General features: G+C 43.9%; 1 protein-coding gene across 2 annotated transcripts in view; it reads right to left on the bottom strand.

Annotated features, from left to right (window-relative positions):
- LOC147730798 (protein phosphatase 1 regulatory subunit 12B-like) overlaps positions 1 to 12,321 on the bottom strand; it is a 654,976-nt gene that overhangs the window by 62,827 nt on the left and 579,828 nt on the right. For both annotated transcript variants that reach the window (XM_086955620.1, XM_086955619.1), the window contains exons 19-20: positions 6,120 to 6,176; positions 4,366 to 4,385 (exon numbers count right to left, since the gene is read on the bottom strand). In XM_086955620.1, the coding sequence (XP_086811746.1) occupies positions 4,366 to 4,385; positions 6,120 to 6,176 (77 nt within the window). The remainder of the gene's footprint in view (positions 1 to 4,365; positions 4,386 to 6,119; positions 6,177 to 12,321) is intronic.

Genomic DNA, 12,321 nt, shown 5'->3' with positions numbered 1-12,321 from the left:
ATGTCTAGAAAAGGGTGTGGTAGATTTAAATAACCAAACTCTAGGACTTCAGGAGACTGATTGCAAGGTTGAGGGACCTGGGGTGTAGTTGTCTGATTTGGCCATGGTTTTGCGTGAGAAGGTCCTGCCTGCGTTTCCCTTGGACTGTGGGTGTGGGAACCTGGAGGCGAAGTTTGGACATTTGGTGTTTTCTGCTACAGTGAAAAGGTCTATTTCTTGGTGACCCCAACGCAAAAAGTATGGGAGGAGGACTTGCGAGTGAAGATCCCACTTGTGTACTTGTTGGCATCTTCTGCTGAGGAAATCTGAAAAGTTGTAATCCACTCCCGGGAGGTACTCCACCAACAGGTGAATGTTGTATCAGAGAGCCCACCTCCAGATGTTCTGGGTAAGCTGAGAGCAGAGGGGACCTGGAGGCCCTCTGCTTTTGCAGGTAATACATGGCAGGCATATTGTCAGTTTCGATAAGGACTACCTTGCCAAACAGGTGAGTAATTAAGGCTCTGAGTGCTAGATGAACAACTAGCAACTCCAGGTGATTGATAGTGAAATCTTGCGAGTGTGCACCCCAACCCCAGAGGGGCAATAGCGTTGTTATGGCTCTCTGCGGAACTGGGCGTAGGAACAGCAGAGTGGCAAACTTGACGGACAAGCTTCCATTGTCTCGCTGCTTGAGTTCATTGGTGCGCTAAGCACTCTTGCAGCTGACGCATGTTGAGTCTAGCATGAGTTACTGTGGTTATGCATGAAGCCATTGCATCGAGGAGACGTACAACTGTCCTCACTGTTACCTGCTGATGAGACTGGAACTGGGAATGAGCGCCTGGAAGGACTGAATCCGGGTGGGCCAAGGGTAAGCTATCCCCCGCTGTGAGTAGAAGATGACTCTTAGGGAGGGTTGTGTTTGAAAGGGTTGGAGGTGGGACTTGATGGCAAGGATGGTGAAACCTCGTTTATGAAGTAGGTTTATGGTGGTCTTAGTGTGTTGGAAGCACTTTTGACGAATTGAGCTCTTGATGAGCCAATCGCCAAAAATGGAAAAACGTGTTTGTTTTGCCTGCGGAGGTGGGCAGCTAACACTGCGAGACATTTGGGGAAAAATCCTGGAGACGGTTATGACCCCCAAGTGAAGCACTTTCAATTGTAAGTGCTCTCCGTTCATTATGAACCTAAGGTATCGGCGATGCGCTGGGTGAATAGGTATGTGGAAATAGGCGTCCTTCAGGTCGAGTGCGGCCATGAAGTCGCCCTGCTGTAGTGATAGAATGACATCTTGAAGAGTGACTATATGAAAGTGCTCGGAGAGAATATGTTCACTTAGGGTTTGAGGTCCAAGATTAGTCTCAAGACCCATCCCTTTTTGTAAGTAAGGAAGTAGAGCAAATAGACTCCAGAGCCTTGCTGGTTTAATGGCACTGGCTCTTTGGCCCCTTTTTTGAGGAGTGCCTGACCTTCCTCTCTGCAACTGTTGATGTTGTGGTTTGAGTGTCTACTTGTGAGGTTGAATGTTTGGAGGTGTGGAAGTGAGCTCCAGACATTAACCATGTTGGATAACATCCAAAACCCATTGGTCGGAGGTGATGTTCCGCCAGGAGGCAAATAACTGTTGTAGCCACCCCCAACCTCTGTTGTGTGGTTGGGGGTATGGTTGGCAAGTCAGGGTATGGGGATGGTGGCAGAGGGCTTGGCGAAACCACCCTTGGAATTACTGCCCGTATTGGAGCCCCTGTAGTATAACCTGGGTGAGGTAGTCTGTGCCTGAGTACGCTGGTAAGACGTTGAGGTTTCAGGGGAGGCGGTCTTGGCACCCACACAAGAAGAGGAGCGGCGAAAGTAACCACGTTGCGATGGTGTTTGCAACACCCTATGGCATTGGTCGTCTCATTATCCTTTTATATTTATCCAGAAGGGAGTTGACCTGGGGACCAAAAAGGTTCTCACCGTCAAAGCGAAAAGGTAAGAGGTTTTGCTGATCCTCACGTTTAAAATCTGACACACTAAGCCAGGCATTGCTCCGAAGGAGGACACTAGAATTCATGCTTCTAGCTGCGGTGTCAACTGCATCAAGGGCACAGCAAATTATGGTACTGGAAATTAGCTTCCCTTCAGAGGTAGGTCTGTTAAACGTCGCAGGCGACCATATTGTAGTGAGATAGGAGGCCAATGGAGTTAGCAATCCCCCAATGGTTGGCTGACTGGGCAGCCACCCTCTTACCTGCGGCATCTATCTTTTTACTTTCTTTATTTGGTGGGGTGCCTCCATGATGTTTAAGAGTTAGTCTTGTAACGTGCTGTGGTAACTAATAATGAGTCAGGTGGGAGTTACACTTTTATGTGTGAATGGCACCTTATATTTTTGTCAACCCTGGGTGTGATGACTCGTGACCTAACAGAGTCATTGACAATATCAGGGGTGTGACGTAGCATGCCTTTAAGCAATGGCAAATATTTTGTCGACTGCTGATTAGAGGAGAGGGTTTCATTAAAAAGTCATCCTCTAAAGGCTCGGTGTGCAGCTGAACCTTGTGGAAGTTGGCAGCTCTGCTTATTATATCGTGGTAGGTGGTAGTGCCATCAGGAGAGTCTTTAGTAGGGTACAGATCTGGGTCTGAATCTGCAGGTGGCTCCACATCATATGAATCCCATGTGTCATCTTATAGTGGGATGGAAAACTTGTTTCCCTCCACTCTATCCCCGGTGTGGGAGTCAATGGAACCCCCTGGTGAGTTTGGTATATATTGAATAGGTGAAGGCAGTGGTTATTAAGTGTGGTGCGCGGCAGGTGTTGGTGTAGGGCTGATGTGCGCTGACCTTGTCCGCCTTCTTCCTGTGCTTTGGCGGTATTGGAACTTCCAAAGTTTCCTCAAATGACAATTGTCGTTTGTCTGGCAGTGCCCCTGAGTGAGGAGGTCTAGTAATGATATGATCAGTGCCCGGAGGTATCAAGATATACTTTTATCTCGAGTCTATCTCCTCTTGTAGCCTTTGAAGCACAAGTTCCACAGGCTTGAACTTATGTGCATGTTTTCCTTAGGGGAGTGATTTCAGCTCTGACGTCCAAGTCTTCGAAACCAGTATTCCTCAGTGCTGAGGGTTTCGGATCTGAGGTTGGCAGTTTCGGTGCTGAGGTGAAGCAGTGTTTCGCGCCGAAGGATTTGGCCCGTTGGTGGGCTCCACTCCAAAGAAGGAGTCTATCCAGAAACATCTGGCCCGTGCTGTTTTTTGGCACTGAGGCAGGGCATGTCGAAAGTAGCCGGTCGGTGACGACCACGACCCGAAGGCAGTGGTGGCCCAACTATAGCTTTTGGCTGATCAGAGGGAAGCAGCCAACCGTTTGTGGAAATATGCTGTGGTCAGAGTGGAGGCGGCAAAGTACTCATGGGCTGCCCTGGAGTAATGTCCTGAATCTCTATCTCTGAACCAGAGCTATCCTCGTGCGTGTAGGTGCCCTCATCAGTGGTAAATGGGTGGGCTTGTGTCACCTCTTAAAGGTCTTCTGAACCGAAGAGATCTTATGTGGAGCCCCCACGATGAGGTCAATGCCCATGAACCAACGCGTTTACAAGGAACAGTCACGATCAAAAACAATACCTACAGTGTCAAACTGACGCAGAGGAGTACACGTCCAAACCCGTTGGCAGAGGAAAACAATCTAACAATGGAGTCGATGAACATGCACATTACCAGCAAGAGGAGTCACTATATCTTGTGACTCCAAGGATTTTGTTCCAAGACAAACAACTTACACACATCCAAGCCCATCATTAGATAATAGAATTATGCTAAGCATGAGTATCTACAGTCACAGATGCGTCAAACATATAATTTATCACTTATCTCTGTCATCTTCCTTCCCTCAAATTCAACACATTTACTGCTCCCTTTTCTGACGCTTCTTCACATTCTATAACACGGACAAACTCCTTCCCCATAACACGTAAGATTCTCTCTTCCAAAGGGCATCCATTCTGTCCATAACCCATGCATCCCTTTCACATGTACATTTCATTCACTCCTCTAAATTGGAGAGCCTCATACCCATGACATATGTCATTCCCATACAGCGTACATTTAAAATCGTACGTTGTCCAGGTGGCTCCATTTCCAAGACACAGAATTTCCTATTACAAACCACTGTTTTGCGTTTGTTAATCTAGCTAACCCAACCGAAGGAACCAGTCTAAAATATTTAGAACACAATGAGTTATTAAATAAAAGGCCAAGCCGAGGAACATGGAGCAGGACGAGCAGTGAGGTGTAGCACTGACATGGAGTCACCTAGAAATTCTACCCACCCACAAAATAATTACACACCCATCCCATTATCACAAAACAACCACCCTCTTACATAAAGTACGTTTTTACCGTGAGTTGAGTCCATCCACCTAAAGAAACAAAGGGGGAGAAAAGTGAACAAATTATGGTCAGACAAACTGTGCTCTTCTACCATGAAGAGAACATGAGCCAATCTAGCACTTCTCACTTCTCCATTCAGTTTATTATACTGTTATGGGACAGATGTGTGCTCCTTTTCCCTTCTTAACCATGCAATCCCAACACTCCAGGGCGTTTCTCTTCCAAAGCTTTACCCTGTACACCTTCCCACCAAGATTATTCTCAGCACTTTGACTCCCTTCCCACTTTCCCCTCAGGAAAAACTCCTCCTGTTGCAAACCTGGCACTCTTCAGCCTTGATCTCAGGATTCCCTCCCATCTTAGCACTCTTACTGGGCTGCCACCTTACCCCTCAGGTGCCACTCCGACCTCAGCACTTTGGCGGTCTCCCCCCTCAACTTCATGAGTCCCTCTGCCTCAGCACTCTACACCGACTTTAGACTTTAGACTGGTCCTCAGTAATTCAAGTCTCCAGAGTCCCAACAATTCAGGCCCTTTCAAGTTACTCACCGAGAGCCTTTCTAGACTCTACATTCATGCCCTTTTGCACTTCTATTTTGGATGTCCACAGCTTCACAGTTGATCGAAACCGAGCACCCTGAACTTCCTACCACTTAACCCCCATACGGGGGTTCACTCATATCACTCACAGAGCCTCATCTTCCTCCACACTGTGGACCAGTAAACTAAGTCTTTAGGCACTCCTTCCTGACAAAGTAACTCTACAATCATCCTAGTACACTGTACTATATCGCTGCATGTAGTCTATCTCTCTCTCTTTATATTCTTGATCCCTCGTTCTGCATGGCATTTTGCAGTACTCAGCACAGACTCTTCTTTATTATCAAATAAGCTGAGAGATAAAGCCTAAAATGACTCTCACCGTCTACGTATACCAGCTCTCTAACTGAGTATATACTTGCCTTAGAAGCAAAGTAACTTACCAGAGTGCTGGAGCCACTCAGCCAGGGAAGCACATTGTGAGAAAAGAAATCAATTAAAATAACCCTGGATAAGCAAGATACCCTTTCACAAAAGCTTCATATCCTTCACTGAGAAGCATACTTAAAGCCAAAATGCACATAACTGATCAGGAATCAGTTCATCCGGTTAGAGAAAACTCATGCTGAGCCAGTTCATAGGGCGGAGTCCTGATGCCTTGTCTAGATAGGAGACATGATGTATAAAGTTTAGATCTGTGGATGCCATGCCCAACCAGACAAGTCATGACCCAGTGCAATCAGTACAAAGATAATCCTCTCTAGTAACTAGAAAGGTGGCTTAACTCAGCCAGGAGAGATGTGGCTATTTCTGTCTGGGATATACATGTCTCTGTCCATCAAGAAAGAGGAAAGCCCTGTCCAGCCAGGATAAAAGTGGCTCTTTACAGTGAGTAGTGCGTGGGCTGAGCGCGAGTAGGAGAGTCAAAGGAGGAGAGCGGACCAACTAGAAGAGAGGTAGCGTTTCATCTGCTTGGAGAGCTGAGGCTCTACCTAGACTGAGGAGTAATGGCTCTGCCCCATCAGAAAAGAGCTAGTCATGTAATGTTTAATCCTGTTAAGTCAGAACCAGAAAGGGTGAGGTGGCACCCAGCAAGGACACACAGTCCTGACCTGAAGGAGTACATAGAGGTTCACCACGCAGCCACGTTCGAAACAGGGATAGCTAGGGTGATGCTCACTCTTACTGGCACTGACTGGACATGTTGAAGAAATTTCACTCACCTGCTTCCCGTCACTCTCTTCGTTTCCATCATCATCTTCAGATCCCTCGTCATCACTCTAGTAAACGTAGGCACAAACTTTATTTAAATAACAGTAATAGCCATTTGCAATAAAAACAGATTAATATACAACATTCACAAGCAGGACCAATCACTCTAGTGAACATCACACAGAAAAAAATTATAAAAAGCATTTAGGATCACATTTCTAAAACAGGACTTTCTTTATAAGTTAAAGTGTTTTCCAACCATGCTTTATGTTTACACTGTTTATATCACGTGTTTTCCGAATTGTTGAAGGTATCCTCAAGATAGCTTATGTTTGAAAACGTAACTAGGTCTCATGAAGCTTATGAAAGTGTCAAGTACTCTGCAAGACAGGCCATATTGGAAGCCTCAAGACCCAAAGAAAGGATTGCTCCTGGTGCCTTCAGTTAACGCTCTATGCCACTCAAACGGCCCAACTGAAGTTTGTAAAGGCAAGGTTACAGCATACTAGGCACCATCGCTTGGGCGGCATCATCGCGATGGCCCTCAAAAAGACATTTCTTCCTACAATCTTTCATGCACACAAAGGCCACACCAATGTAGATCATCATCCATAGAGTAAGAACAGGGAGCTGCATCCATTCAACAACAGCCTCCTGTCTATACTGCTATTTAACAGTTCTTACAATCTGACAATTTGGCGCTTTAGATTAATGTCAAACACGAAAAATGGTGTAATAATAATGGCTAACTATCCTGCAAGGGAAGCCGATCCCCATCTCCTAACTGATAGTACAATATATCTGAAAGCACATTTCCGACTGAACACACTTCACACTTGAAGGCCATAGGATGATGTAGTATATGGTAAATGCATGTATCTTTAATTCATTGTTGTAGCCTTTTAAATACATGACATTCTATGTTCTATGCTGGAGTTGTTATTGAATGCAGTTACCACTGCTGTGGTTCACTTTGCTTTGTAAAGCTGTCCTGTGCAGACGTGCTCTTTTGGATTAAACTTATTTCTTCAACTACAAAGAATTCATTATTGAAGTTACTACAATATTTTGGCGACGATTGGGATCCTACTCAAGATTTTTTTTTCATCATCTTACTTTAAAAATTTTTTTATTATTCCTACTTCACTGTCAACTTGAATTCGTGTTTATTCAAATTACAAGCACCAACAGTCAAGTGTCAAGCGTCAGCTTCTTTCTGCCAGCGTGTTCATGTGTTTTCCTGCAAGTCCAGCTATAAGTTTTGATGTTGTTGCAGACTGCCTTCTACGCGATCTACGCGACATACTAATCATGCGCATAGCAACAACAATTTTGATCTACATTTTGCACGCTCAAGTGGATGTGCGCCAGGAAATCGGCGTTGTGAGCTTCAGGAAGTGAGTACGCTGAATTATTTATTCATTTCTGACTCTTTTTTTCCCTTCCTCACCTCGTTGTTTACATTCGAGACTGAACAGCAGTTGCTGTGCAGTTAGCGGTCCGGCGGTGCTCCTCGCACTCACCGCCGACGCTGCATGACAACCGTTTCCAAGATACAGCGAGTGTTTTCATGCGTCAGTAAACGCTCCTCGTCATTCATTCAAGGTCATGCAGCGTACCTTTACGTGTCAAACGTGCTACCATTTCGTTTAAAAATAATATATTGGAAGATTCTTTATTTATTACTCACGGAGCACGTCTGGTTGTCAGGAACAACTTATTTACTTCTACAAATTTGATTTATATTACACTTTCCTTTCAAGTAAGTGTTCATTTTGTACTTATTTTTCTACATTTGTTTTCGTTTATAAAAATAATATGTAGAAAATGAACGATAATATTTCCACTGAAAGTTCAGCTTCTACTTCTTCTCAAAATATGCCTAATGCTTCTTCAACTATAAACATTAATTTGAGTACTCCTAAAGAGTTCCTTACTGCACCAGGGGAACCAATTGTTCAATGGACAGAATGGAAGGAATATTTTTTTTAATTATATTGCCACTTTAGAAGACAATGTTGGTACTTTGTCACCTGAAAGGAAAAAAAGAATGCTCTTACACAGTCTTGGACCTGAAGGTTTAAGGGTTTATAACCAGATGCAAAAACCTGAACGGTTAGGCGATTTCGGCATTTTTAAAACAGCTACTGTAGATTTAACAGAACATTACTCGCCTACTGTTTGCATAGGAGTAACAAGATGCACATTTTTCAGAAGAAAACTACAACAAGAATCTGTGGAAGAATATGCATCCCAATTAAAGTTGTTAGCTGCACATTGCAAGTTCGGAGTTCTACACGATGAACTTATTAGGGATCAGGTTGTTGTTTGCTCTAAAAATAAAAGTATTCAGGACCGTTTGTGGATAGAAGGCGGATCCAGTCGCAAGGATGTCATTACCCTAATAAAAAAAGCAGAACTTTCTGACCGAAGTTCAAAAGCTTTATCTGATCAGTCTGAGTCAACTTCTACTTTCAACAAAATCTTGTATCATAAAAAGGGAATTATTAGAATTTTCAAACAAAAAAATCCCAATTACAAGTCTTCAGCCAAGTCAAAGTTTACTCATAATGATTCACCTACTTTTGCTTGTTATGGGTGTGGTGACAAAAATCACAATGCAAGTTTGAAAAATGTTCTGCTAGGTCTCCTAAATGTTCACAATGTGGAGTCTTAGGACCTTTTGCTAAAGTTTGCAAAAAGAAACGTAATCAACGTCCTAAGGTCACTTGTATTACAGATACAGATTTATTGGACTATGACTCTGATTCACATAACTCAATTCCTAATGTTAACACCTTGGCTGCTATGGGGTTTTCCCCTCCTGTGCTACATTTGCAGGATCCCCATTGTTCATGACAAGGTCAGCTCGTCAAACGCACAGCGCAGGTAACACCCATGACGAGCTGACCTTGTCATGAGCATGGAAGGGGTTAAAGAACCTAAACAGTGCAATATTGTTTTAAATATTGATGATAATGGAAGAAGCAAACCTTTGTGTATTGTAAAATTTGGAGGTATTCCTTTACAGGTTGCAGCGGATTCAGGTTCGCCGTTTACTATTATTGCCAAAAGTGTCTGGGAAAAGGAATTAATTAAAGAGTTGGGTCCACATTTGGAACCGACTGATGTTCTCTGAAAAAGTTTTACTGGAGATAAAATTGACAGGTTAGGTTTTCGTTCTTTATTATTTGAAATCTAGTCTAGTCTAGTCTGGATATTTGTATTGCGCACATATCACATCCAAGGGAGTCTCATGGCGCATGCAGACAGTCCTGAAAACGAGGTGAGCCGTAGATAGGTTTAGCAGAAAAGCCAGGTTTTCAATTTTTTTCGGAAATTCATATGTTCAGTAATAGTACGGAGACTCAGAGGTAGTTTGTTCCAGAGGGATGGTGCCATAGAAGAAAAGGTACGACCACCATTCCTGGCAGTTTGAGCTCTGAAAGGCGTGAGCAATAACTTAGTGCTTGATCTCAACTGCCTGCCATGTATGTACCATGTGAGTTTTTGGGTCCAATATTGTGGGCCCCATCCATTCAAGTATTTATGAACCAGATATAAGGTCTTAAAAGTAATCCTTTTTTTTACAGGGAGCCAGTGTAAGCTTTTCAAACACGGCAATGAAGAAGATCTTCGGGGAAGGCCTAAGACCAGACAAGCAGCCGTATTCTGCAAAACCTGCAGTTTCCTGATATGGCACTCATTTATGGCAAGGAGTAGTGAATTGCCATAATCTAGTCTGTTTTCAATCAGGCCCTGAACCAGAGTTTTACGTGCTTCAGCTGGTATCCATTTAAAGACCCTGCGTAAACGACGCATAATTCTGAAACAGGTGCCCACAGAATGGTTAACTTGGTCCTTCATGGATAACTTGTTATCCATGCGGAAACCGAAATTGCTGACAGATTCCTTCGGGGCGGGACACTCCCCAAGTTCTGATGGCCACCAGTCCTGGGTCAAGTGCTCACTCGCTTTACCAAACAGCATGACCTCGGACTTACTGCCGTTTAACTGAAGGTGGTTTTGGCCCATCCATTTTTTTACCTCTACCATACAGTTTCTAAAACGCCCTTTTGTATCATTTACATCGGGGCCAAGGATGACAAGTATTTGCGTGTCTTCGGCGTACGATAACACGTCAAAGACAAATGCCCTGATCACTTTGGCCAGGGGTACCATGTAAACATTAAAAAGCGAGGGGCTCAGGATAGAGCACTGAGGTACACCCCTAATGACAGGCCGAGTACTGGCTAAGGTTTTATCTACTTGTATTGTAGTCGTCCGGTTGACAAGTAACTAGTAAACCATTTCAGTACCTGCCCTCTGACACCACACTCCCACAGCCTTCTAACCAAGATCTGGTGGGAGATGGTGTCAAAGGCCGCCGACAGATCTAAAAGGACAGGAATAGAAGATTGACGTTTGTCCAAGGCAAGCTTAATGTTGTCAGCAACTTCAATCAGTGCTGTTTCCGAGCACGGAAACCCGACTGTGATGGGTCAAGTAGGTCATTATTCTCCAAATAGTTAACCAACTGCTCGTTTACAAATGCTTCCAGCACTTTTCCCGAGTATGGCAGCAAGGAAATGGGACAATAATTTATAAGGGCATTAGCGTCTGCACCAGATTTTTGAAATATTGGTCTCACTCTCGCCGCCTTCCAAATTTTTGGGACCTCGGCTTCTATCAGGGATTTATTTAAAAGGTTTGAAAAACAATCCACTAGCGCCGGGGCAAGAATGGCAAACAGTTTAGAAGTCAATTGATCACTTGGGGAGCCTGATTTTATTTTCCGCCCTACTAACATGGTCTTCTCCTTATCAAACAGTTCAAAAGTGGCCCACCTCGGGGAAGATTAGTTTATATATGAGTCATGGTCTTGGTATTGAGTGGATACAGTGTCTAGTCCGAAGGAGTTACATATATTTGTGATTTTATCCTCTAGGAATTTAGAGAGCTGTTCCGTCCACTCTTCGGTATTTGGCGTGGATTGTGGACTTTTAAAGGAAGCAAATTCCTTTAAAATATGGTGAAGCTCTTTAGAAGAGTTCTCAGCTTTGATTATTCGTTCAGCTAAGTGAGTCCTCTTAACAGTTCTTATTTCCCTCATATAATTGGTATGCAGGATTTGATAGGCTTTACGGTCATTTAAAGTTTTTACTTTTCCGCCATATTTTTTTGGCATTTCTTGTCAAGGACTAAAGATCTTTTAATTGGTCAGTAAACCAGGGTGACGGCTTCTCCCTGCACTTGACCATTTTTAAAGGGGCAATCCTGTCCAGTGCCCTGCCGATGTCTAACTCCAGATGAATTGCTGCTAGGTTAAGATTAGCCTTCAGATCTATTTGGTCTTTCTGGAAGTTATTTCTGCATGCTTTTTTGTTTATTTTACTAGGCATTTCCAATGTACAGTTATTTATAGCAAATTTCACCAGGTAGTGGTCAGTCCACAGTAATGGAGTAGGTGAGTCCGTCCAAATATTGGGGGAATTAGTGAATAAGAGATCCAGCGTGTGTCCAGCTTGATGGGTAGGACCCGTAATCTTTTGGTTCAGATCAAGGGTTCACATAGAAGAGATTAGTTTTACTGTCTCCATATCGGAGTGGTCATCGGCGTGGTAATTAAAATCACCCAGTAGCAAAAACCTGTCCGAAGTCAATGCATGGGGAGCTATGGTTTCTAATAAGGTGTTAGCAAAATCTCCTTTTTTCCCAGGGGGTCGATATAGCAATGCCCCTTTCCACACCTCTTTTACAGGCCACTCATTCTAAAAACTATAATCTCGGTCTCGTCAACTACCATACTTTGTATAATATGGACATGCATGTTCTCCTTAGCTGCAATCAGTACTCCTCCCCTCCTTCCTCCTATTCTATCAGACCTAATTATGGCATATTGCTGAGGAAAAGCTATATGAAGGTCGGGATAGCATGCTCATGCAGCCAGGTCTCCGATATAAAGCACAAGTCGGGATTTTCAGTATCAAGAAGGCTCCATATCTCCAGTGCGTGCCTTGGAATCGATCTAGCATTAAAATATACAGCGTACATTTCGCCTGCACTGAGCTGGCGCGATCGGCCTGAGCTTCGCCCCCCTCAGTCCACCTCTCCACAGGTGGCTTTATGTTACATATAGAAGGGACCACCCGAATGTCGGCTAATAGTGCCTCTGACGCCACGATAAGGGGGAGTTTAAATCTAGAAGTTCCT

This window comes from Lissotriton vulgaris, chromosome 2_1 (genome assembly GCF_964263255.1).
Source record: "Lissotriton vulgaris chromosome 2_1, aLisVul1.2, whole genome shotgun sequence".
Lineage (NCBI taxonomy): Eukaryota > Metazoa > Chordata > Amphibia > Caudata > Salamandridae > Lissotriton > Lissotriton vulgaris.
This window is presented reverse-complemented; position numbering and strand designations above follow the sequence as displayed.